This window comes from Pipra filicauda, unplaced genomic scaffold (assembly GCF_003945595.2).
Source record: "Pipra filicauda isolate LSUMZ 115617 unplaced genomic scaffold, ASM394559v2 scaffold54_size4384275_pilon, whole genome shotgun sequence".
NCBI classification, from domain to species: domain Eukaryota; kingdom Metazoa; phylum Chordata; class Aves; order Passeriformes; family Pipridae; genus Pipra; species Pipra filicauda.
In genome coordinates, this window is record NW_024104698.1 from 2141802 (window position 1) to 2167172 (window position 25371).

General features: G+C 36.0%; 1 protein-coding gene across 1 annotated transcript; it reads right to left on the reverse strand.

The window, feature by feature from the left end:
* Positions 1–9600: 9600 nt before the first annotated feature.
* Positions 9601–22263, reverse strand: NTS (neurotensin). The gene is made up of 4 exons (XM_027732932.2): positions 21973–22263; positions 17763–17824; positions 11374–11598; positions 9601–9970 (listed from the first exon to the last, which is right to left on the reverse strand). The coding sequence occupies exons 1-4, from the start codon at positions 22031–22033 to the stop codon at positions 9824–9826; spliced, it is 495 nt and encodes a 164-aa protein (XP_027588733.1). The 5' UTR covers positions 22034–22263; the 3' UTR covers positions 9601–9823.
* Between the last annotated feature and the right edge of the window lie 3108 nt (positions 22264–25371).

A 25371-nucleotide genomic window follows, 5' to 3' on the forward strand; every position in this document is an offset into this window, starting at 1 on the left:
GAATATCTTTTGAAATAAATATTTAATCTTTCCTCATTTTTCCACACTCTGCAAATTTTTTTCAACATTTCCTTATGTAAATTGCCTATGAGGTTTTCTTTAGTTGCAACTATATAACATGCTCATAACTACATTTCTATCAGTTCTGAGAATCTAATTTTTAATTCAATAATTATAAGCCTTTATATTATTTTATTATTATTATCATTATTTAAATTTTATTAAAATTTTATTATTTTATCTAAAATAATTTAATCTGAAATCTCTTCCCTTTTCATTTCCAAAATATTTTATAAATCTTTGATAGTTCTCTCACTCACTCAATAAATATCTCCATGACACCAGGACCAGTGAGGTGATTATTACTTCAAATATTACTTTCTTCTTTTTCAGTTTTTTTTCAGGGGGTTATGTCTTTTCCTGGCTCATATTTTTCATTTGATCAGGATCATTGTGTAGGTAGAAACTTCTTTGACTCAGTATAGGCACATGGCATGTTTATAACATTTGAAGCTGGAGTGCCTAGTCCAAGGTAGATTGTTTGTTTACAGATAGATAATTCCTGATACAGCATTTTTCTCCTAAAGTTCCTCTCTCTTCATTAGGCGTGGAGGAAGTCTACATAACTAGCTTAGACCTAGATATCTGACTCTGATGAGATGAACTCCACATGAGAAGTCTCTAATACTTGCCAGACTAAAACTGTGAAGGATTGAACTCGGTGACCTGGATGATGTCTTCTACTCCTATGGTGGTTTGTGTTACTTAACATGAAATTTCATGCACTTTCAATTCTCTAGCAACTATACTTTTACAATCCATGTACCAATCAGGATGCTATTAAGGAATCACCATTTTTTGGAGTACTATTGATGTCCTGTAATTTAGAATGGACCAAGTTTCTAGATAAGAGTTAAAAAAAAATAAGTGCACTAGGATACCCATGGTATCTTGTTCTATTGATTGCTCTTCTCAAAGAGCAAGATGATATTCTGGTTTGTATGTTTTCACCCTCTACTGTTGACTGGGTGCCACTTCAATAGGAAAACTGAAATACTGGTTCTCACAAATTTGTTTTCAGCAATCCCAGGAAGACAGGTAAGAGCCTGGTCTTTCTTATTCTTGGAAAAGGCCAGATGTAATCTTGTACTCAGTGTCAGAAAGGAAGCAACTTTAAAGGATGGCAATATATTTCTGAAGAAGTTTTTGTTATGTTATGTGGGGAGCAACACAGCAGCTTTCTCTCTGTCCCTATTTTCTTCATTTAGCTTTAATAGCAACCATTTACTTTACTTTTTCTTTGAGTCACTTATGCTATTTTATCCAATAATCATTTCCAGTTTACAGAAGGTTTCCCTCCTGTCACTTTTGCAATATCTGAGGGTTTTTATATATCTATTGGTGCCTTAGAAGACTGAGGCTTCTCGTCACCAAATCATTTCATCTTCTCCTACTCCAAATTAGGTGCTCAGATCAGGTCCAGTGTGACTGTACAGGACATAGAGTTGATTTCATGAATGTTGGAAGGTGATGATCACACTTGCTTCCCAGCTGTGAAGCTCACAGCCATACCAGATAAGATCAGCTATGGGTCATAGTTTTTGTCAGCTCTGCTAACACACAGAAAGAATTAAGAAACTATTGAATTTTTTTAATATTACTTTTTTTTTTCACATGAAACAAGCATAAACATTCATTTTTCTGGCCAGCAAAATCAAGTAACATCCCTGCAAAGCTCTTCTTTTGATGAGATACACCTTAATAGAGATGCAGCAGAGAACATTGTATGCAGTGTCTTCCCATACTAATGTATGCTTATGTGTATCAGACTCATAGGACGGTTTATGTTGAAGGAGACCATAAAGATCATCTAGTTCCAATTGTCCCCTGCCATAGGCAGGAATACCTTTCACTGTACCACATTGCTCAAAGCCCCATCCAACCTGGTCTTGAACATTTTCAAGGATGGGGCATCCTCAATTTTTCTGGGTAACCTGTTGCAGTGTCTCACCACCCTCATAGTACAGAATTTCTTCCTGTGTGTATATATATTAGCAAAAGAAATATTGTCCATTTATTTGACTTTTCCTGGTTTCCCCACATCCTTTCAACTGGTTGTACAAAGCTGTACTGTTTTAATAAGCTTTAGCTTTCTATATTATCAGTCTCAATGAATATCTATAATGGTGAATTTGAGCAATCATTTCTTATTCACACCCGTTGCCAAAGGGGCAGATGCACTTGTAGCAGAAAAGCACTGATGTGTTTAAGTGAATAGAAATAAGGCTTGTAAGCACTATGCTTCAGATATTTTAACACTTTCTCTATCTAAATAAAGACTTTACTTTTCACGGTAAATGTCAGCTCCTTCTTTCACATCAAGATATGCCTTGGAAAGTGTTGCAAATAGTACATTATGTTTCTTCACGCAGTACTGAAAGCTGCTAATAAGGCATCAAAAATGTTTTAGCATAGCATTACTTCTTATACCTTCTGCCTTTTTGAATGCTCAGAAGACATCTGAGCATTCACAGAATTCACAGAAATATGGATTTCAGGTCCAGGTCAGTCCACCATGTCTTGAAGTAGAGTGTCTCATTTGCCACAACTAAGCTAAATACAGGAAGAAATTCTAATTGTTTCAAAGATCAGTTACAGATTACTTTCTTTCAGAGAATATAAATTTCTGGAGTTTCTATCGAAGCTTCTATCTGTAAAGACAATCTGAGAAAAGCTACGGTTCCCAATGCTGCTCCTTGATCTCACTTTGAAGAAGTATCACAGCAATTCAGATGTTTCTCAAAGGTATTTCCCACACCTCTACACCCTCACCTCCCACCCTGCCAAGGACACAACAACATGTTGTTGAGAAATGTAGGCTTACAGACGTTTTTACACTAAGCCTAATATCAGCAATTCCAGATAATTTAAGTTTCTGGACACAGTGGGTGGGTTCTCAATATATATTTTATTGTTCTTTTTCAGTATGGTTAACATTCAAAGGAAACTTGATTTAAGTGCTAGCCATACAGAAGTCCTCTATGTTTGGATCCTGATGTCTTCCATACTTTGCTAAAGGAACTGGGATTTACTGCAGCAGCTTTATTTTGCCTTCTCTAATCCCTTCAATTATGAGGACATCCTGTCTCTTATAAGTGGAGCAACACACCAGAGCCCTGTTAACAGAATAGAATGGACAAAGAATGGAAATACAGAGAAAAAAAGCTCAAAGTTACAGAAGAAAAAACATTATGAAAAGCTAAATTTATTCTTTTCGAGTTAACTGAGTCCATGTACAGTAACACTTCAACCAAGCTTTTATTACCAAGGCTTAGTTTGTATTAGGACAGTCCCTGGACTTCTTCATTGTCCTAAATAAGATACAAGTATTTAACCAAAATATTCGTCAAGACTTTTCACAGAGTAATCCCCTTAGTTTAGTAATAAGTATTTAACTAACTAGAAATAAGAAACACATTGTATTTAAGCCCTCTAAACAAAGGTAAATTTTCCCTAAAGTATAATCTTCTCTATGCTAGTTAGATGGTATCAGGTGTTAACATTAGTTATTAGATTTAGATCATTCTAGCATTCAAAATATCTTATTATTATGGAAAGAACATAAAAACTAAGGTGTTACCACATGCAATCATGAGCAATAATGAAGCCTATTTGAAAATGCTTTCTAATTGTTTTCTTAGTTCAAAATTCTTTTGTGGAATAGGGAATTACTTAAAACACTTTCTGTCTGTCTTTGTTTCTTTGGGGATGCAAAGGATGTAAAGAGATGGTCAGCTGAGTGTTACTTTTTGGAAAAGAATTCAGAATAATTTAAATAAACCATTCATTTGTGGGTACATGCACATATACCTTTGTTCCATGTGGTGTTATTTTTTTGATTTCTTCTTTTTGAACAGAACAAAAGGCATGTTGTCTGTTCCAAAGAGTTCTTTATTTAAAAGATCATTATATAAGGTACCAAAACACAACAACTACAACAGTATATGGTTATACAACTACCCTAACGATTTGGTAGTACATAAAAACAACCAAGAGATTTCATTCATGCAAAAGCTATTAAATAAACTATTTCTAAGATCTTCTCTATATCTGCTATAAAATAGGAAACCTTTCTTTTCTTTTTTTTTTTTTATTTTTTAAGGACAAGAATGACTGTTTTTTAAGCATAGGGATTAGATTATTCATTCAATAAAAGTCTTTTTTTTTGCATCCCAATAAAAGGCTTTACAATACAAGATTCTAGGAAGTTGAGTTTTTTTAAATACACGTAAACAATGGTTTTGGAAAGAAATTTTGGAGGAATCATACAATTCATTCCAGATAAAATGATTCCCAAGTCATATTGCTCTGGGAAAACTTTCTTTATGAAAATAATGCACAATATAGCACATATTAGTTCTTTTCTTTCTTTTTTTCTTTCTTTCTTCTTTCTTTCTTTCTTTTTTTCTTTCTTCCTTTCTTTCTTTCTTTCTGTCTTTCCTTTTTTGTGTACACATTTATTTTACATTTTGAGTTAAATTTCTGTGGGGGGAAAACAATCTTAAATTCTAAAATATTAGATTACAAAAATCTATTATACGGTTTGGATTTTTAAATAAGGAATCTGAAAAAGCTGCAACAATGATGTCAAGATTGCCTTTTAGGATGTTCCCAGTCTATCCTCAACATCAGCTTCACTGGTGTACAAGCCCAGGAGTTTTTCATTCTCACACCATGTTACACTTTGTTTTTTTTCATTCTCACACCATGTTAACACTTTGTTAAGCAGCTTAAGACACTGCACCTGGACAGAGGTCTTCATGCTGCTGGCATTCATCTATTAAAGCAATGTGTAGACAATCTGAGAAGCCCTTTATGTATTCATAAGAGAAATGTATCCTACAAAAGATTCCTACAACTGCTTTTCAAGAATAAAATAGGAAATGGTTCTAGACTAATAGTGCACTGTAACTTTTGTGACAATAAAAGACTGGTACTTGACCCACTGGGAACTCAAACAGACAAATGCTATTCCTTGATAATTCAAGTCCAGTTTTGTGTAGTCCCATCTTTTCCTTCTATATAAAAGAAGTGAGGCATGCCCTGAGACATCAGCTATACACTCTCATCTACTCAGACAAAGCAAGTCTTACTTGGGAAACTAAGAGTTCCCAAAAACTTCAGAAACTGAAGGCTTTATATTTCTTAATAGCTGACACTCAGCCCAAAGTTCCTGGGTGGGTTGCATGTCATTTTCCCCTATTGCCACCTGAGACAAGTCATTCAGTCAAAGCTTGCCAGTTAATGAGGTACCACAAAGCTCTTTCTATTCCACCATCTGATTGTTTGGTCTGGCAGGCCCATCCATATATCCTGGATCTGAATTTTAAAATCTGATCCTGAACATTATGCTTTTATGTGTGTCTTAATCTGACATCTGCTGGATTCAAGAGGTTGGATGAGAATGTCAATTTTCAGTAGCAATAGACATTAACAAATGTGTTTTAGCACCTCTTGATAGAAGTGCTTAGAAATGTGATTCAGATGCTCGCTGGAAGTCCAGTAAATGGAAAGAAATAAAAATTATTTGGCATCTGTTTATTACTTTATTTAGAAGTCAGGAATATTTATTTCCTTATCTGTCTATGTATCTGTCTGTCATCTATTTACCTATTTGCAAGTTTTTGCAGCCTCACTCACAAATTCTGAATGCTTGGATTTGGTAGCAATGAAAATTTCATTTCCCAGGTTCCTTGTGAAGGTCAATTCCTCCCTTCCACTTTTTTTGATTTCTGGAGAGCAAGATACACGTTCTGACTCTATCACTATGTCACAAGTCAGTAGACTTTATTTTGCAGGTTCTCTGCAACTCTAGTTTTCTGACTGCTTTCAGTCAGTCCAATATTTTGGACATTGAGAACATCAATGATCAGTCTGGAACCTTGGGGAATTTCAGAAGAATCTGCTTCTCTTTCTGCCCTCCAAAACTCAATCATAGTGGTGGCTTGTGTTTTCAATTTGACACCCCATAGTGTAAACTGATAACTAATCTTGGGGAAAAAGAAAAAAGATCAAACGAATTATGCGTCCAATGTGTGCTCACTAGGAATACGGTATGAGGCACAGTCATGATTACACATCGCAAAATTAAATTTCTCTTAATCTGAAAACTCAACATTTCATCTACTTTGTTCACAGTACATCCATTAAATTCTTACCTAAGACATAGAACAAAGTTTACATTTATAAAAGACAGAAAACAGCAAAATTTATAATATACCACAAGCAAGACTCAGGAACTGAAGACTTACTCTATCACCACATTTAACCTCGATAATAGAAATTATTATAACGTTTCTATATGCATCAGAAGTGATAAAATTTTTAATTTCTCTGTGTTTTATTTTCTTGTATAGGGCAGTTGTAATATCATGGATTAGAACCCTTAAAAATGTAAAAAATCAAAGTAAATCTCAGATATACTTAATTATACATTAGAAAGTATTGAGAAGTTTCTGCAATTGCTTTGTATGACTATATCAGATATTTTAGGAGGTTAAGAAATAATTTAGTATAAAGTTTCTGAATAATTGGTATAATTATTCATCTATGACCTTCATAAAAAAATTAACAACTGAATATGTAGGAATAATGTGCTCCTCTGAAAAGATGGAGAAAGACAGAACATCTCTCAATAATTGCCTTTATAAAACAAAATTTCCTATATCATTCTTTAAGCCAAGGCTGTAATCTGAATTAATGTTCTTCAAAATAACATTTTTAAACTTAAGGGAATTATGAGCTTCAGGAAAAAAAGGGGAAGGGGAAGGGAACGGATAAAAAAGAAGTTGTCTGAGTTTCTGAATTAATAGCTTTACATACTGTGAGACCCTCTTCTTACTTGAACTTCATTCAGCACTCATTGCTGCAGCAAATACAGCATTGATTTTGCAGCCAATGCACAGCTAGGGACAAGGTAAGCACCCTGAGGTTCTCACTGAAAGATGTGCAAAATAGAGAAAAATATGCGTAAGCATGCCTTTCTTGTTTGTTTGTTTGTTTGTTTGTTTTGCTGCCACCATCCAAAAGTGAAGGCTAAAGGAAAGCTGCAATTCCACTGCAGAGAGGTCATCAGAAGAAAGCTGTTGCTTCCTCCTGATGTGGAGGAAGTGAGAGATTTGAAGCAAATAAAGGTCTCCCAGACTTCAAAATTTCGTTTAACAGCTCTGTGCACCTGGCTTAATTCTATGGTTTAAGTGTGTTTTCTAATATTTTAATGTTGCTATGCTTGCTTTTCATGAGTGACCAAAAAGCTGAATTGCCACCATTGACTTTTGTAGCTTAACTGACCATGTTACAATTATAGATTTTGTTTCCTTATCTAGTTCAGACTGCCACTCTGAATGCCATTCCTCTGACAGGTCCCTGGACACCTCCATCAGAGACTAGGCACACCTGACAAGATGTACTTTCCTGACATGCTTTAGCCTCTGCCTCCTCCAGTGACACATAATAGCTGGCTGTGTGTGGATTCACAGTCTGCTGAAAGGAAATGGGTTATTTAAAGCCATTTTCAGCCAGTCTGACTAATCTGTTAGCTCTGCACTTCAGGGATCAAGTACACAGTCACAAGGTAAGTCCAACTTGAGTGTGGAGCACTAGATGAGGGTGAAACAGTTAATATCATCATTTGAGGTCCTCTGCCATCACCCTGAATATCTAAATCACCTCTAAAATGAAACATGGAAGGGTGGTTTTGTTTTTTAAAAGTGTACACTGAAGATATGAAGACCATATTACTTTACCTTACTTTTTTTTTTCTTAACTCTTATACTCTTACACTGAGCATGAGAGAAAAATATAATGGCAACCTATATTTTTGTCTTATTCTTCTGTGTTTCTCATGAAAAAACAATCTGAAGTCTCTTTTTATTTTTTTCCTTATATACTGCTAGCAGTGAATTTTGGAACAACCTCTGTTCCGCTTTGTAATTTCAGACCAAAAGATAATTCAGAATGTAAAATAACCACAATAGGACTAGGGATCTTATAGGTCTGTTGGAAAGAGAATGTTAGCCACTTGAGACCATACTGGGTTTCCAGTCTAATTATATTATAGTTTTGTGAAAAAAGTGAAGGGTATGAGTTTACTAGAACCTTATTTAAGCAAAGTCCTGAAAAGCATTTAGCATTTAAAATACTGAGACTGAATGTGCTTAAGTGCTTTGGTGTATTCGAGTCATAGTGATTATTACAATAATTAGTGTATGCTCAGTTATATCTTGTCAGTGCACATATTTAATGGTTATTGAATGAATAAACTGATTAATAACATTTGCACTGAGAAAAGGAAACATAACTAGTTTTAATACAGTGAAAATAAATTTTACTGCAAAAAAACCATCCCTCCCCGTGTAACAAAGTTGGTATAACCATTGGTATTGGGTATGTTCTTTCTATGCATATCCCTGTATATGTTTAATAATAATTGGCAGAAAATCTAATCTGTGAGAGGATTTGGAAATTCTCAGAGTTTTTGGTTTTTGATTTTGGGTCTGGTTTTTTTTTTTTTTTTTTTTTGGAGGGGGGAGGGTGGTTTTGTTTTTTGGTTTTTTTTAAATGGTTGGGTTTAGGGGGTAGTTCGGGGGGGTTATTTATCTGTTTGTTTTTGCAGAATTGCTTTGAGAAAATACTTCAGCCAGGAAGCAGGCTGAAGCAATACTTCAGCCAGGAAGCAGTTTTCCTCCAGACTGGAACTCAGAATCATTGAGATCCCAAATCTTTAGCACACACCACAGAGCTGGAAAATGTGTAACTTTCAGGTGGAAATTGATTCCTTGCGCTTGAAAACAATTTTTCCCATTCTGTGAACTTCCCTCTCAATTAGCCTCCAAGACTGTCTTAAACCTTGACATTGACTATTATTACAAAATTGTAGAGGTAAGGAAAGCAAATACCTTTTAATTGCAACTTTAAGATGTTCTAATTTCAACTCATCTTTTCTCATATAATCAGATTACTATTTTGATTTTTAACAGTGACAACACTGGGACATGAATTGGCTTTTGTCTTTTTTTTTTTTTCCTGAGCATGCGTAGATTAGGTAAACACTGTAAATTCTTTTAGTGATTTAATAAATTATTTAGTTAGTGATATACAAGACTCTGAAGCACATCTAGGTTTGTTTTCACTAGCATACTTTTTAAAAGTCTCATTATGTGTTGTTTTCCTAAATAATTAGTCTTTAGTGGCAATTAGAAGTCAAGAACTTAAAATTCATTTACAAACAGACTATTTAAAATATTAATTTTGAAGTTGCCATTTAACAGTTAGTTGATAGTATTCCCTTCCTTCCTTAGACCTATTCCCTAATAAATTAATGGCTAATACATAAAATACTGTGGCAGTTCTTACTAGCATATTATAAAAAAATTGCAAGCATATATACGTTTGACATGTTGCATTAAGAAATTGTAAGATTCTCAGTAGGATTTATGGTCAATATCAATTTCCTTGGTGTTATGTTGGTGTTCTTTATAACATTGGAGAAGACTACAAGATTATTGTAAGTATGTTGAAATCTCAGTTTTGTACAATACATCATGCTTAAAAACTAGTTTTATTTGCAAATGTATTAGTCCAATTAATCTCAAGTAGGAAAAATTCACAATCGAGAAACAGCAATTGCAAAAAAGACACAGCTATGTTATCATCTTGATTTTCCAGAGTATATTTTCACACAAGTATGATTTTAGATTTAGATAAGATAACCATAATACACAGTTACCTATAAACTAAATATACATTGTTTTCTTCTGCTGCATCAGTAATATGAACTTCTCTTGAGTATGTATGGTCTTCTAGCTTTGTTCACATGTAGCTGCCGTTTCAGAATATAGGGATTTTTTCTCTTCATTATTTCTTTTTCTTGGCTTGAGTTCTCTAGATCAAAAGCATCTTGCTGAAGTAACTGTAGGATGCAAGAAGAGACACAATGTTATCAGCTTTTTTTGGTAATGAAGATTATAAGTTCCTAGAAATTTTTAAAAAATACTTTACATATGCCACCAAAAAAAATCTTTACTACAATAGTTGCAGGGTTAAAAAAAAAAAAAAGACAAAACTCAAGACACAAACCTAAGATCAGGCTAAAGATCAGCTGAGCCCGACAGAGATGATATTTAAATTCCACTGAAACAAATGAGATCACTGGTTTTGACTAGAGAGAAAAGCTAGCATATCCTCCTTGCACTAAAACTCAAATTTACTGAAAACTTCCTAATGATTGTCAGTCTGTAGTCACTCATTTAGGCTAAACACCTGCACTCCTTTCTGGTTTCAGCTTTTGAGCAATATTTTAATCTGCAACTTTCTACAGCCAAAAAATCAAAATGTGTAATAAACAAATTAGAAATTAAATAAAGCACAAGAAGTCAAAATTTTGCAAATCGAACTTGTATATATAATTGCATTTTTAGTTTTATTTGGGAGTTCTCAAAGATGTTGCAGTCTTTTGTATGAATTGTCTCAGCAAATATGAGGATTTAGAATAAACCTATTATATACAGAGCTTCCTCCATAAGACTGTCTGTGAAGCTGAGATAGCTGAAGAAATCTGGTTTACTGGAAAGTAAGTGGTGACACTGAGATATCTTTTTTAGCTACACAAAGCAGCTTTTAGTGTATTATTTAACGACACAAGGGGATTGTGCCTAGTGTGCTTCTGTGTGATCGTTGCACTACAACAAATATCACAAATGGACTACAAACAATCCCTATTTAAGAGCAGTAATTTTCATAGAGTCACAATGTCAACTTCCAGGGCCCTCTTTAGGTGCAGGGAAACAAAAAGCACGAGTTACCTTGCTGCCAGTTTCCTAGCACTGATATGAAACCCAGAGTACCAAGCAAAATGGTATGTACACATGGGCCTGTGTCCATGCATTTTGAATCCAGTTTGCCTTAGGGTCTTAAAACAAAAATACTGACTGCATTCATTTATGCCTCAATAAATGTGAGTAACTTCACAACTGTTAAGCAGATATTAATTATGTATTCTGGCACAGAGATTACTTTCATGTGTTTGTTTGGTTATTTGGAATGGCTACAAAGAACGGAGAAAGTATCCAGCTAAGAAAACTTCTCATTTATCCATGAGTTGTTATAAGAAACATACACTCAGCTCATCAGAAACTGCACTAATTCTCATCTCTATTAAAAGAGGCATATTAGAGGTATTAGAGAATATAAAAAAGGGAAGGAAAGCTCAGACAATGTGATGGAGGTCAAATGGATATGGATTTTACACCACTAAAAATAAAGCCAGAGAGTTTAACAGAATCTAAAACATGCATTTGTGACAGGTTTTTTTACCTCCCAATGCTGAAAGGCTCGGCTGTGGCAAAATTTTTGGAGTTGATATACTGTCAGCATTGCTTCCAAGCTGAAGCCATCCAGAGGAGAGGGAAGCTGTCTTCCTGAAACGAGATCCTCTTCATCTACCTCTACTGTCTCTCCCACTTGGTTGTTTAGGTTGTTGACAAGATTGCAGACATTTAGCAGGGTCATTTTCCAGTAAGGAAGTTTTGCTCTGTTAATCTGAAAATAAAAATATCCACTATTTAATGTGTTTTGGCTTTTTAGTAATCATGTGCAATATTCAGATATTTTGTTAGGAGCAAGTTTGTATTTGTGAAGTACTTTTCATCTGGTCAACTTTTAGACAATAATTATAGAGTGCTGAACTTAGGACAGCTCATTTATTAAGCACACTAATTCTGCTTCCACAAAGCCTTACCCTGCAGGTAGAGAAACATGATGAAAAAACTAAACTGCTACCAAACCAGAATGACAGCATTTCATAGCCATTCTGCACAGGTGCAAACAAAACATAGATGGAAATTAATATAATATAAAGTCGCAGGTGCAAATAAGGACAATGAATCAAACCCACCAGATAAATTCCCAGTTCTGGAATGCAAGCTGGATGCCTGTGGTTAACTAGATGCTCCTCCCCAGTTCAGAACAAATACCAGTCATTTCAAAATTCCCTGAGAAAAGGAAAGTAGTCCCTGCCCTGGCACAATCTGTCTGATGAGGCTGGGTCTGAAGTTATGGAATTTGTAAGCCCCAGGAGTTTTGGATGCTGGACAGTCAAGAGCCTGGGAGATGTTAGTTGAAGCTACAGGCTTAGAGGAAGATGGAGCAAAGATAAAACAGACTTGTGCAAAAAAAAGTATTCCTGACTTGGTAACTAGACTGAAAAACTGCGAACTATATTTAGGTGGTCCATAATGAACCTGCCCAGAGACGTTAAAGAAATTTCATCATGGTTTGTCTCAAATTTTGCTTGTTCCAGTACCTTACATTATTTTTGAGCTATTTAACTTTTAAACACTTCTAAAAAATTTGGGGAATCTTAATTTTACTTTTTTACTGGTATTGTTCTTTTCAAGCAGTTGTGACAATTGTCTTCTTCCATTTTGGTTATCAATAGGAAAAAAGTAAGTGAAAAAGTGTATTCCTACCTCATTCATTGCTTTTCATGTCTTTGCCACTTTCTTGGTTCTCCCACTATTAATTATTTCTTTCATATTGTATTCCTTTTAGTGGTTAGTAGAAAAATTAGTTTCCTTAAACTACTACTGGTGACACAGCAACCTCCAATCAAAAGTCAAATAGCAAATTCCTATTTATTACTGGCAAGGACTGCCTTGATGTGCACATTAGGATTAGACTTTACCTATGAACTGAAATGTGGTTGCTTCCTTTCTTGGATGTCCTAAGTTAAATATAGGTATTACACTAAAACAGACATTGCCTTTCATACTTGACAGCACTGATTGAGAGTGTGAATGCAGTGCTTACTTATCTGAACATCGGGTAATTACATAATCTGTTTCTTTAGAACACCTTACTAACAAAGGGGCATTGCATTCAAGATTTATTTATAAATATAAATATATTTACAAATATAAATATATAAATAAATTTATATTCACCACACTTTCCTATTTTTTTGAAGGAGAAGAAAGAAAATTGAGAGGAAAGAGGAAGAAACAAGAACAACTGGCATCACTATTAGCAACAGATAAAAAAAATTCCCTTTTGGCCATGATCATTACTCCGATATACCTCTGATACACACATGCCTTTCAAAATGAGAATGATTTAGCCCCTTTAGAATAGAACCACACTGTGTTCCCAGATTCCTGAGAAGGTTCAGAAAGAATAAGGAAAGAGTATTTTGTTTTGAAACTAAGAAGAAAGCAAATCTCAAATCTTATTTGGAAGCTTGTAATTGGTTCTATACTGTTTACTTTGAGCTCATCTGTTGTCCCATCTAAGTGCCCAAGTTAGTCTATCAAATTATTTGAAAATATGTGACAGGTTCAAATAAAATTACTCTCTTTGCAGAATATCTAACTTTATTAACATTAGATAAACTAGGGAAAAGTGTCCACTGCAATTTCAAAATGTTCTTTAGTCTGTTTTAAAATATTTGTGAAATATAAAAATATGGAGCTTTCTATGACAATTGAGGAGGCTTTTCCAGTGCACTTTTCTCTCTTGGGTATACAAAAGAAATGCGAGCTACCACTGCAACAGCTAAATTACAATGGAGCATAAAATCTAAAGGCAGTGCTACATGAGCAAATGAGATTTCTAAGTTAAAAAGAACCAAAAATGTTCCAAGGAATAAAAGAGAAGAGTAAGGGATAGGGAAATTTTTTATACCTTTTTGCATAATATATAGAATCTTTTCGATCTAAAGTTACTATTTTATGTCAGCCTGATGCATGTCTATGTTTAAAGGAATTTTACCCTGTATATTAGTAAAATACTTAAATAGCAGACTTCATTAGGTGAAATTGGTCTTAGCTGATACTTATGAGGTTAGGAGGAAACAATTTTTCAGCACCATCTGCAAGTATACTTCGTTTGCGATGAGAGTCTCATTCCTATTAATACCATGTGTACATCACCTCGAAGTATTTTTACTTGGGTACACCTGCTTCTGACTTATCTTGCTACCAGCTCACAAGATGAGACTATAAACAATTAAGAACTTCACTCAAGAGTAAACTCTGGGGTTTTTTTAACTGAACAAGGAATTTTCCAGGTCATGTCCAATCACTGAACAGAGCAGTCATGTTGTTTTTCTTCTCCACTATTACAGCAAGCATGAAAATCAGACAGTTTTGCTTTTTAGATTATGAAAAATCTCTGAGGCAGTTATCTTAAAAGTACATATAAAAACACAGTTTAAGATGATGATAATCCAAATGTTCAGGTTAATTTCCAGTATGTGATATATTTTCCACAAAGGCTAAGCAATAACAACTACAGTAGCTCAAGACATGTTTTGAAAAATACCTACACAAGAGAACAAGGAACACTTATCTGCCAAGATGGAACCAATTTTTTAAGATTAACTTGAAAAATATCTGGGAATGATCTCAAGGAACAAAAGAGACTGCAGTATGAACAAGAATTTAAAAGGTATTAATGCTGAAGTGAACATGATGTGTGCATTTCCATTGTTGAACATGCTTCTGAAAAAAGACTCGGATATATGATTTCCCACACCTCATATATCTTGAAAGAGAATTTTACATCATAAAAGAAACTGAAATGAGCTTGGGAACATTTTGTTCTTTGACAACAGGTTTGTCCTATGCAAGATAAAAGATTCCCAAGTTATAATTTATATGATATTTTATTTCCATTTATGGTTGAATGATACTCCTGATAGTTTGCTTAAGACGCTTCTTTTATTATAATGCATACCTCCCAAATGCTATATTTTTTTTAGAAAAACAGTTATCTGGTTTTTAAATTCTTTTCTTTATGTAGTGAAAGCAGATAAAAAATGAAGTCATAATCAAGTAAAAAGCCCAAGCTAGTGTAGGATCTCTATGGTTCCTTTCCAGAATAGTAGCTTAATTTTGTTCAGATTGTAACTATAGAAATAATAAAAATATTCTCTATGTTTAATCAGATATAATATTGAGTTCTGTTACAGCAGAAGTTCTTCCATGGTGTATACTTATGCCTGTAAACCTAATGAATTTTCAAGTGATGACTAAGTCAGGAAGTCAGTAACTTCTAGGCAGCTCTTCTGACAAGAAGGCTATACTCTCTGGACAAATACAGTCAGAAATAGGCATCCTAAAACAATGAAAAGCTCAGAGGGCCCAAGACTTCAGAAAATTAATGTCAGGTGGGATCCCAAATGTGGAGTATATTCTGGTGATGATATACTCTTCAAGGAAATTTTTTTCCCCCTATAATTAACATGGGGGGGACACAATTAACAAATGAACTTAATAATTTTTGAGTTCAGGACATTCTTCATGCAATTACTGCTTTCAGGCAAGCATTTAGGAAGCTGTGAATAGAGTTATCCCTTTGACAGGAATAGAGTTTTCTATTTGATACGAAGCAGAGGCAGGAGATAACTATCCACATATTTGTGACATATCAGGTTTTGTCATTTTACCAGATCTTCCACATGGTTTTTTGGATTTTATCTTAGAGAAAAGCCAGATAAAGCATTTTAGGAACTTGTTTGCTCCTTGTATTTTCTTTAAGATGTAACAGCAGGGAAGGGTGATAAACTTTATTAAATGTTGAAGAGAGGTTATGATAAGCATGGACATACTTCTTTAAGGATGGAGAGTGATTCGCCATATAGATGACTTTAAAGAGCAGCTTGAAAAAGGCAGCAGACACTGGACAGACGTTTGTGAAATCAAAGGCATACAGTAATTCTTCCTGCAATATTGGATAGACTACTGAATGCTTCAAAAGGTATGTGCTTAAGCCCTAGCAGTAGTCTTGATGATATATTTCACAAGTGCCTACTGAGGCAGACTTTTTTTCTGTCAAATACTAAACCCAGAAGTGATGATCCACTTTGCTTCACTTTTAGATCTGAGCTTTCGTAAACAATATTTTTTTCCATCCTAATGCTGTTTAAATTGTCAGGATTTCCTTTGCTGCTTATTACAAAGTCAGTGTCAAAGACAGTTAATGCAATCGAGCACTAACTGCCCTCAACTGGAATCAGATCTCTGGTACAACACAAGACAGCTATTACACAGCTGGCAGAGGACAAGAGGAAAATATAATTCATTTTAGTAATGAATGTAATAGTGGTATACCTCTTGTAGAAAAGCTGATGGATACTTTTTAGTAGTTCTGCCATGCCTTATTTTGATGCCAAAAGACAATGTATATTGTCTAAAATAATGAATTTTAGATGGTAATTTAAGGCAATACAATGCAGAATTAAAGCAATGCCCCCAGCATGAATCAACTGCTTCTGTCAACATCAAGTGTCACTTGATTGGTGTTAAATACCATAAAGAAGTTGAATAGCAAGCTACATGACATGAAACATGAGAGTATTATGGAAGACATCATTATTGCACATCAACCAGTGCAATATATTTGTGCATTTTGAGTTACCTGAGCTTGTGTTCTGTGGTGAGAGGGAGGAAAAGTGGAAGTTATGTTCACAGATCCACTAAAGCCAGCAGCAGAAATACCGATAGCTGCAGGTTTTCCTTCCAGGGCATACTATGCTTTGCCACACAGAGAAAGTACTATTTTTGTCAACCTCCTACATTTAAATATGCCACAGAAAAAGAGTAGCTATTAAATTTTTCTGTACCTTAGAAAAGTGAGTAGCAAACAGGTTTATTTGTCATCTAAGGTTACTTACCATGCCATTAAAGAACATAGAAACCTAAGAACTGCCAAACCAGATTAAAAAAAAAAATATTTTCTGGCCTCATTTCTTCCTTTAGTCTATTCAATAATTCTGTGGAAAAGCTCACATATAAGCAAATACAGTAAACGCAGAAGCACTCCTGGCAGGTGTTGTACTTAACCTTCAACTAGTCATTGGCTTACGAACCTCTCTTTTTTTTGGAAGAAATTTTTCATTTCTCATTTTATTTTCTACTAAATTTAAGCACCACGTGAACTTCATTGGAACAATGAATTAAAATAGTCACCCTTAAACCCATGGTACTTTTTTCAGGGTTTGTTCTTTAATATATTGCTGAAGGTATATCAGACATATATATTTCTTAAATCATTTGTGGAAAATAATAAGGTTAAGAAATTGTCTATCAACCTGTTCAATACATATGACCAACACTTGCTACTTCACCTTGTCAATATGAGGTTTAACTGACTTTTTATCTCTTTGTGTTAAAAAACATGTAGATCATTCGCAGTCTGGCAACTTAGCAAGGAAATACCATTTATCAGGTTAATATTTTCACAGTCATGTCCTCATGTTCCTGTACTAACACTATGATTAAATTCTTAAATCAAAATCAGCATATGTATTAACAATTTTTGCTTTACGACTGTCCTAATTTTATATGTATATAGGAAAAGTTCTGCATGAAAATAACACTTACAGATTTGACTCAAGGTTAATTTAGCTTTCATCAGGCATAATCATATTGGAAACACATTTCCTCATATAAATTTACATCTCTGCACATAACACAGTTTTGACAGTTTAATGAAAGTACCAGTGTACATGTGAGGAACACATTTATTGTGTCACATCAACACCTTTAAATTTCCTTTGAACTGGAGGAAATCTTGCACCAAAGTAAAACCTAACACTGAACTTCTTGGTCTAGACCACAGGTTATTATTTTGTCCAAAGACTTCTGGGTTTGTAATGAGAATTCTTTTGCTCCCTCCCCATCAGCTAAAAGAGGAAAAATAATTACCTTTGATGTGTACATATTGGTCAATAAATCTGCTTCTAATGCTTTCATTTCCTCTTCTGAATCTGGGAATAAACCAGAAACATATGTTTATTATTTGATCACAAATCATGGACATTTCAATTCAGTATACAGAACTTATACCAATGAATTTTGAAAAACAAACACAACCTAGATAAAACCACAGCAAAATGACCTAGAGGGATGGTGAAGAGTCTTCAGGTAATGACAACATTATGTTAAAAATGCTAAATGTTAAAAAGCACGGTCAAGCTTATTGGGGTGAATGAAACAGTTCACTAATCTCAATTCAATGGTGGACAGGCCATTACAGTGGAGTCCTTTCAGTAAAAAAAACCTGCTGCAATATTCTTCATTCAAAATCATTTTGATTTTCATAATAATAATTTGTTACCTCTTCTTACTTTGGAAGAAGAATTTGCATATTTATTTTTAAATAATATTTATTTAAGTAGCAGCTAAGCATTTAGGTGAATGGCAGTAATGATTACCTGATTAGTAATCAATAGTCTTGTTTATTCTGAGTTGAATTAAGGCTATTTTTATTGATATGAGGGAATTGAGCTTGACCAGTTTGTGATACAAGATCTTGACAGTGTACATACAAAACCAAAACATTCTGTGTGACAGTCTTCAGATTTTCTTTACTGATTTAATTGATCTTTGATAGCTCAGTAGACTCAAAGACCTGTGAATTGGTGAAAAGGGTAAAATTGTTGTACAAAGAGAAAACAGACACATACATTTCTACTTTGTGCTGTAAAGAATCACAATGAAGATCTGGTGCCTTGAAAATGTAGTAGCAATCACAGCTCAAAAAGCAGAAATATGCAGAAATCAGTCCTCAGTCTTTAAGTGAAACAGTGTTTCATATAGCTTTTAGCTTTCCTGGAATACTAGCAGCCCTAAAGCCAAACAATACACTAATATTTCAAACCAAACTAAACGACAATCTATTCCATATTTATATAACTCACATCTCACTTTCATTAAAATGGTCAATGCTGTTGGTATGTAACAACCTACCACTGAATCTGGGTATAGATTCTGTCTATGACTTCATTTCAGAGATCATCACCATGTTGTGTCACTACACTTCCCAGAATATGAGATTGTAAGGGACTTTATACACAAATGTGTGCTAATCTGTCACAGGTTTCTGTTAGCAGAGAAGCCATTTTTATGCTCTTAGAAATCAATCATGTTCAATCTTGATAGATCTTACCACTACCATCACTGTGTTTCTTCTTCAGGAAATTTTTCAGAACTATCAATGTTTATTCACTTTCTTTTAATTCCAAGCCTAATTTATTTCTAATTACAAATTTATTCATGGTATGTATATAAATTCATACACTAAAAATGATAAATTTCTATTTGTAATATTTTTTCAGAGGAATCACAGCTCTTCCCAGCTTAGATTTTTGGTGAGTGCTTACACGATGATCAGCAAAGACCACTGCAAGATCACTATGCCTTTTTGAACATAAAGCATTCCCCTGGAAATCCCATAAATGTTTCACTGAAAGACTATGCCCCGAGTTATGGGACTCTCACTTATTTTTCTCTCTTGTGATAGCCTTGTATTCTCCAGCTCATCAGACCAGCCCTCCTCTGTGCCTGATGTGTTCTCAAGAGAGCACAGTACAGTTTGAATCAGAAACCTCAACACTTAACAACCTTAATGCTTACCACTAGCTACAGAGGATAGCTCTCTTACATATTTTTGTATTTTATTTGTTTTTCATGGCTGAAAAACTTCAGTATCTCACACACACACATAAAAAAAAAAGAGATTAGATAATATGATCAAGTCTTTTATTTCCTCAGAACTGGCTGTGCTTTGATTAAAAGGAGCTTTTAACAGGAATTTGTATTATTCCGTAAGCTACTGCATTTTGTATTGTTGCACTGCTTCTCAGTTCAATTATTTAGGTCATCAAAAACTTCTGTGAGTTACGCATATCCCACTCCTCTCTAAGGATGCTCCTGCTCACCTCTGCATTACCAACACAATACATTCATTCATTATTTTTTGCATTGAAGTTATTGCATTGATGTAACTTGCTGTAATACTAATCTACAACCAGTCTTATTTAATATTTAACATTTTCATATTAAATAAGACTAGTTGTAGATCAGTATTATGGCAAGTCACTAGCAACTATTCTCCAACTTAATGCCTTTTTCTTCCTTCCAGCAGCAATGGTTGTCAGTTTTACCTGACTTCTTAATTGCTTCGCCACTACCCAAATTTCGGCTGGCAGCATGAGATCACCTCGGTTGAATTTCTACCAATGTTAGCAACTGCTGTGAACAGGTGAGCAGGACACACAATGACAGCATCATGATTTGTGGTGTCCCAGGTCATGCCTGCTGAGAGCAGTAAAAGGGCTTGTGTCTGATTAACACCTGGTTTTTATATTCTATAAAGGATGTAAGATAGCTTCCACACCATTAAGGTTGGAAGGTAGTTGCAGCTGTGGAAAGTGGGTAGGTATTAAGAAGTATTTGGATTGAGAAAAGAGGCTTAGGGGACATTATTTAGGAGTCTAGCCAAAATTCTTTGAATGAATAATAAAGGAAGGCTTGGAGGAAGAGAAGGAAGCACGTCCAGGTAATTCAGGAGTGAAAGAGGTGGACAAGGAGCAAAAGCATAAAAGCAACAGGGTCTCAGAGAGCAATGTATAAGAAGTCTGGTCATGCATTATCACTCAAATCAGAGGGAAATCCAAACAGTTTGATGTCTTCTTGATTCCACTGACAAGAAAAATAGTTTCTATTCATATATTCATATTTTACAGGAACAGTTACATTCTACAGTTACACATTGATAGCAAACGTTTTCAGAAGCAAATTAACCATCACTTGACATAACTGACCATTTTAGTTAAAACTGATTTAGGCTCCTTCACACAAACTTCTCTGTAGCATTTCTCATTAAAAATAATTTCAAATTTTCAAGCAAATAAACCATCAATGTTATTTACACATACGATTTTGCTTCTGCTTTTGATTTTTTCTTTTATGAACCTATTTTACTTTCCACTGAAATTTTTTACGTTAATGGGCTTTCATTTAGGCTCTACAAAGAATTAAATTTGAAACTGCCTCATTGAAAATACTAGAAGAATTTGTTTAAAATCTTCAAATAAATGGGGAGAAAAAAATCAATGGTAACCCTTGTCGCTAAGATCACCAGTTCTCTACAATATACAGAATGATTATATTTAAACTGTGATAAAATGCAGGTATTACGTGTGTTACATTTTTCTTCTGCAGGGAATACAAATTGAAAACTTTCAGCTAAAGGAAGAATTAGGATTTCTGAGTCCTCCTGAATACTGAAGTTGAAAAGTGAAGATGTTTGTAAATTTGCTCACTAAATTTTGTGGAGTTAAAAATCAAAGTAATTCAAAAGTTAGTTAAGAGTGTATTTTTAAGGCTATTCTGCTTCCTGTCTGTCTGTACACCTGTGTGTACCCATTTTTTGTCATAAATTTGGGATATAAATGGTACATATTCAGAGATATCATTTTCCAAAGGAGCAGGCGATGCATTTTAACTCCTTTTGAGTTTCTAAAGCAGTTACTCTTGGAGAAGAAATGTATTTACATTGACCTTCCTATTTTGTGATCTGCATCTGCTTCAGCATTTTTTGATCAAAATTTCAGATCAATTGCTAGCAATTTTTTCCCCACATAATAAAACTGTATTTCTCTCTCTAAAAAGTGACAAAAGTGTATACATATTCATGTTGATTTGGATTACAGCAGCTATTCATGAGTTGCAGAAATCATAAGTTCTATCATAATTTGAAATACATGATATTCAATGAACCACGAATGAGGTAGCACAACCAAGCAGATGGTCTACACTGATTTGTATTTCCAATGACTAGTCTACAGTTACTTCCATGACATGGATGCCGTGAGAAGGAAGGGGTTATATGAAGGGAGAAAGTTACGGGAGTAATACAAAACATGATGCTGGCCGGAGCCCGTTACTAGAGACAGCTCCCGGGCGCCTACCGGGGACAGCTGGGGGAGCCCGAAGCGACTTCACCTCTTTTCTTTAGGTCTCTCTTACAGCTCCGGGAGCGACTCAGTGCCGAGTGGTCGGGGGACTTCGGGGACGGGCGGTGCGGGGCGCGCCCGGTCGGACCCGGTGCAGAGCGGTGGCGGGGACTTACCTGAGCAGAGGCTGCAGGAGGCCAGGGCCAGCAGCACCACGCACACTAGCTGGACTCTCATCCTTGCCGCGCCGCCCTCTAGAAAGTAAAGTCCATAAATCCTGAGGAGAGACGGAGAGAGAGAGAGAGAGACAGAGAGAGACAGAGAGAGCCCCGCCGCTCCACGCCCTCCGCACGCGTGCTGTCGGGCGGCTGCAGGCACCAGACGGGGGACACAGACCCTTCCCCAACTATATAAGCCGCGGGGTGATGTCACAGCGGTGCCGCCGTCGCCTCCTGACGAAGATCCCTCCCTCCTCCCCCCATACCCCGTGCCCCCTCCCGCTGCCCCTTCTCCGCTGACGCCACTCTGTGCCTGACGCACGGCGAGCCCCCGCACCCACCGCCGCGGGGCGCGCCCCGCGCGGGCTTTTCCCGAAAGGGAACTATCCTGTGGTCTGGAACGGTCCCCATTTAATTTTTCTATTATTAACAAAAAAAAAAAAAAAAAAAAAAAAAAAGAAAAAGTTTCCTCGGGTGCTCGGTCCCCCGGCGCGGGGCCAGGGGCGGTCCTCGTTCGGTTGACGCCTGATGCGCTTTGTCTTTTATCTGTAGAACCTTTCCCGATGGCAAGGGAAACAACCAGGGAGAGAATCGCACACTGCTGATGGGCAGGGGTGCTAAAACGGGAATGTGCAGGGAACGTGTGACATGGGGTACGGTAGGGATATAACCCTGACCATGGGCAGGGGTGTTGCATGGAAAGTCACTTGATAGAGTCAGTCATAGATGAACAAAAAATCACGATACCCGACCCTATTACTTCTGAAGAGCGCTTGCCACAACCACTCGCTGCGGTTTCAAGAGAGTGAGCGCTCCTAGGAGACGTTTCTCTCAAGATGCACTTTTCCCGGCTGATTTTTACACTAGGTATCCCTCCTCAACGACCCGCACAGAACAGGCTCCGTGCAGAGCACCCGGAGGTCAGAGCAGGGACCCCAGGCGGAGGCAGGGCGGCGGCGGGGCGGGCGCGCCCTACCTCGGAAGGGGGAGCGTGCTGGGGGGCGCGGGGTCCCCCGTCTCTCTACCGCACGCCCAGCCCTCCGTGCGAGCCCCGGAGCCGGGCTCTCCTGCCGTCCAGCTCTCAGCAGATGAGCCGTAAAGCCCAGGGAAATGACCCGAAGGTGAGGGCAGGGTAATCTCTAACGTGTGGGTATAAAACCGTAAAGCTGAAGACTGGCGTCAGCCTCCATTGCGCTACTGCTTTTGTTGTGGGTATTTTTTTTGTTTTGTGTGGTTTGGTTTAGGGTTTTTTTGGTTGGTTTTTTTTTCCTTTTTTTTCCCCTCCAGATACACACAAATGCTCCATATGTTGAATGCAGATACCACAATACGGAACATTTTGGTCCCTTTGAATACATTTAAGGGCAGATACACATGGCACACGTAGGCAGGAACACACTCCGAGAGTAGATTCTTCTGTCGTGGACGTGCTCTTTACCGCAGAAAGGTTCCTTTAAAATGCAAAGAGCAAAGACGAGCGTTGCTTTCTTCCTGCACCCTCTGTGACTGAATAGGTGTCGCAGAAAAAGAAAACACACAGAATTTTCAAAATTCTGCCATGAAGAACACTTGGCAAGAAAAGTTTAATTAATTGAATTCTTTCTTCATTTAAACAACTTTTGCAGCACAACAGAATTTAAATTTAAATGTTGTTTTGGTTTATGGTCAAATAAATACACACAGAAATGAAGTTCAGTGCATTGCCATGGTACTAGCTGTTTTAAGAACACATTTTTTGCATATAGTACATCTTTCTGTACTACTGGGAGAGAAATTAAAAACAAACAAACAAAATCCCCAGAACACATTTAGTACATTGTATGGCCTGTGCTAGTCTACCAGAAAGTTTCAGCTGTCACTCATCTGCCTTAGCACTGAGGTTAGATTAGCTAGCCACTCACACTTCCCTCTAGTCCTATTTTCTATTATTTCTATGATGTAGAAAGACCAATCTGCAGTTGATTTTTCTCTGTGGGTGTTCAAGAGTCCAGAAAGCTCTATGAATGAGAATCATATTTCATAGATATTTTCTAGTGCCTACTGCCTGTCACAGATTTCTTCAATAGTCTAATTACCCATATTCTTATGTAAGTGGAATTTAAAGGAATGAATTTTACTTTTTTTGCCAGGAAGAGAGTAATTTCCATTTATCCTGCCATTAAAATCTCTGATCACCTAATTGTTGCTTCTTTTTCTTTTTTTTTTTCTGAGTTAATAATTACTAGTGATTTCAGAGGATAAATGTATGGTATGTTATGAGCCATAATCTTTTTTTCATTGCTCTGTTTTCACTTTTTTTTTCTTGGAAACTGTCAAGGCAGAAACTTCAGTGCTGAAAATCTTTGCTTTCTGACCATGCTATCCTTGACATATTATCTTCATGTCCCCCGGATCAGGCACAACTGCGCTTGGACAATTACATTTTTTTCTTGATAGAACTCAACTATCTTCTGTTTCTCAGAGGCTCCTTTATTTACATTTTCTACCTCTTTCCTATATCTGTACCTTGTACTACTTCACAAAGAACTGCATGATATGAATTTTAAACCTTTCAACAATTAATTCCCTAAATCACTTTGATTTCCTCAAGTCATCTTCATATCACATTTCTCCTAGTGCGAAATGTGATTTAGAGAAGCTTTTACAAGGAAAAAACACAACCTCTTGGCAGATCTGTTTCTCTGTCTCTCTCTCTTTAAACATTCCTAACTAAAGAGAATATTTATAACTATTCATTAGTGTCAGCTGGTTTGGGAAATTCAGTTTATCTTTACTTACCCTCAATGTGTGATTTAGATGGCCTGTCCAGGCCCATAAATCAGATCAATTTACAGCTGCAAGGCATCTGAAGATAATGAAACGATCACACAAATGGCAGATTCATGGAAGAACAGATAGATGAACCTCTATTTATTTTGTCATAAAACTACCAAAACACATGGATAACACCAAACACAAAAGCTTTAATCACCAAAGAGAAAGAAAGAATCATTCTGCTAATGATCCTGGAGTAGACAGAAGTGGAGATTATTATAAGGAATTCTCAGTGTTCCATGTAGCAGTCTTATGCCTTTGAAATGGAAATAAACACAGTGGCAATGAATAGAAAGCAGTTCAAGATGTTCAATCCTGTCATTAAATATATTTATATATATATATATATATATATTGAAAAAGTCTAAGAACTTTTTATGTTTTTTAGCCAAACCTAGAAGTAGTTCTAGAAGTATGAAAACTTCAAGAGGAATCTGAATTCTGGGGGGTGGTCAGCAAGACAAAATTTTGAACAGCAAGCTCACTCACAATTTCAAATTTGAATTTAGTTGTGGTGATTAAGCTCCTTTGCTCCTACAACAG

Bases quoted from the DNA above. Each gene is read 5' to 3' on its own strand.
- NTS (XM_027732932.2), bottom strand. From the start codon at position 22,033: ATGAGAGTCCAGCTAGTGTGCGTGGTGCTGCTGGCCCTGGCCTCCTGC. The intron at 17,825-21,972 runs GTAAGTCCCCGC...GTTTATTCCCAG, and splicing joins CTCCTGCAGCCTCTGCTCAG to ATTCAGAAGAGGAAATGAAA. The intron at 11,599-17,762 runs GTAATTATTTTT...TTTTATTTTCAG, and splicing joins CCAATATGTACACATCAAAG to ATTAACAGAGCAAAACTTCC.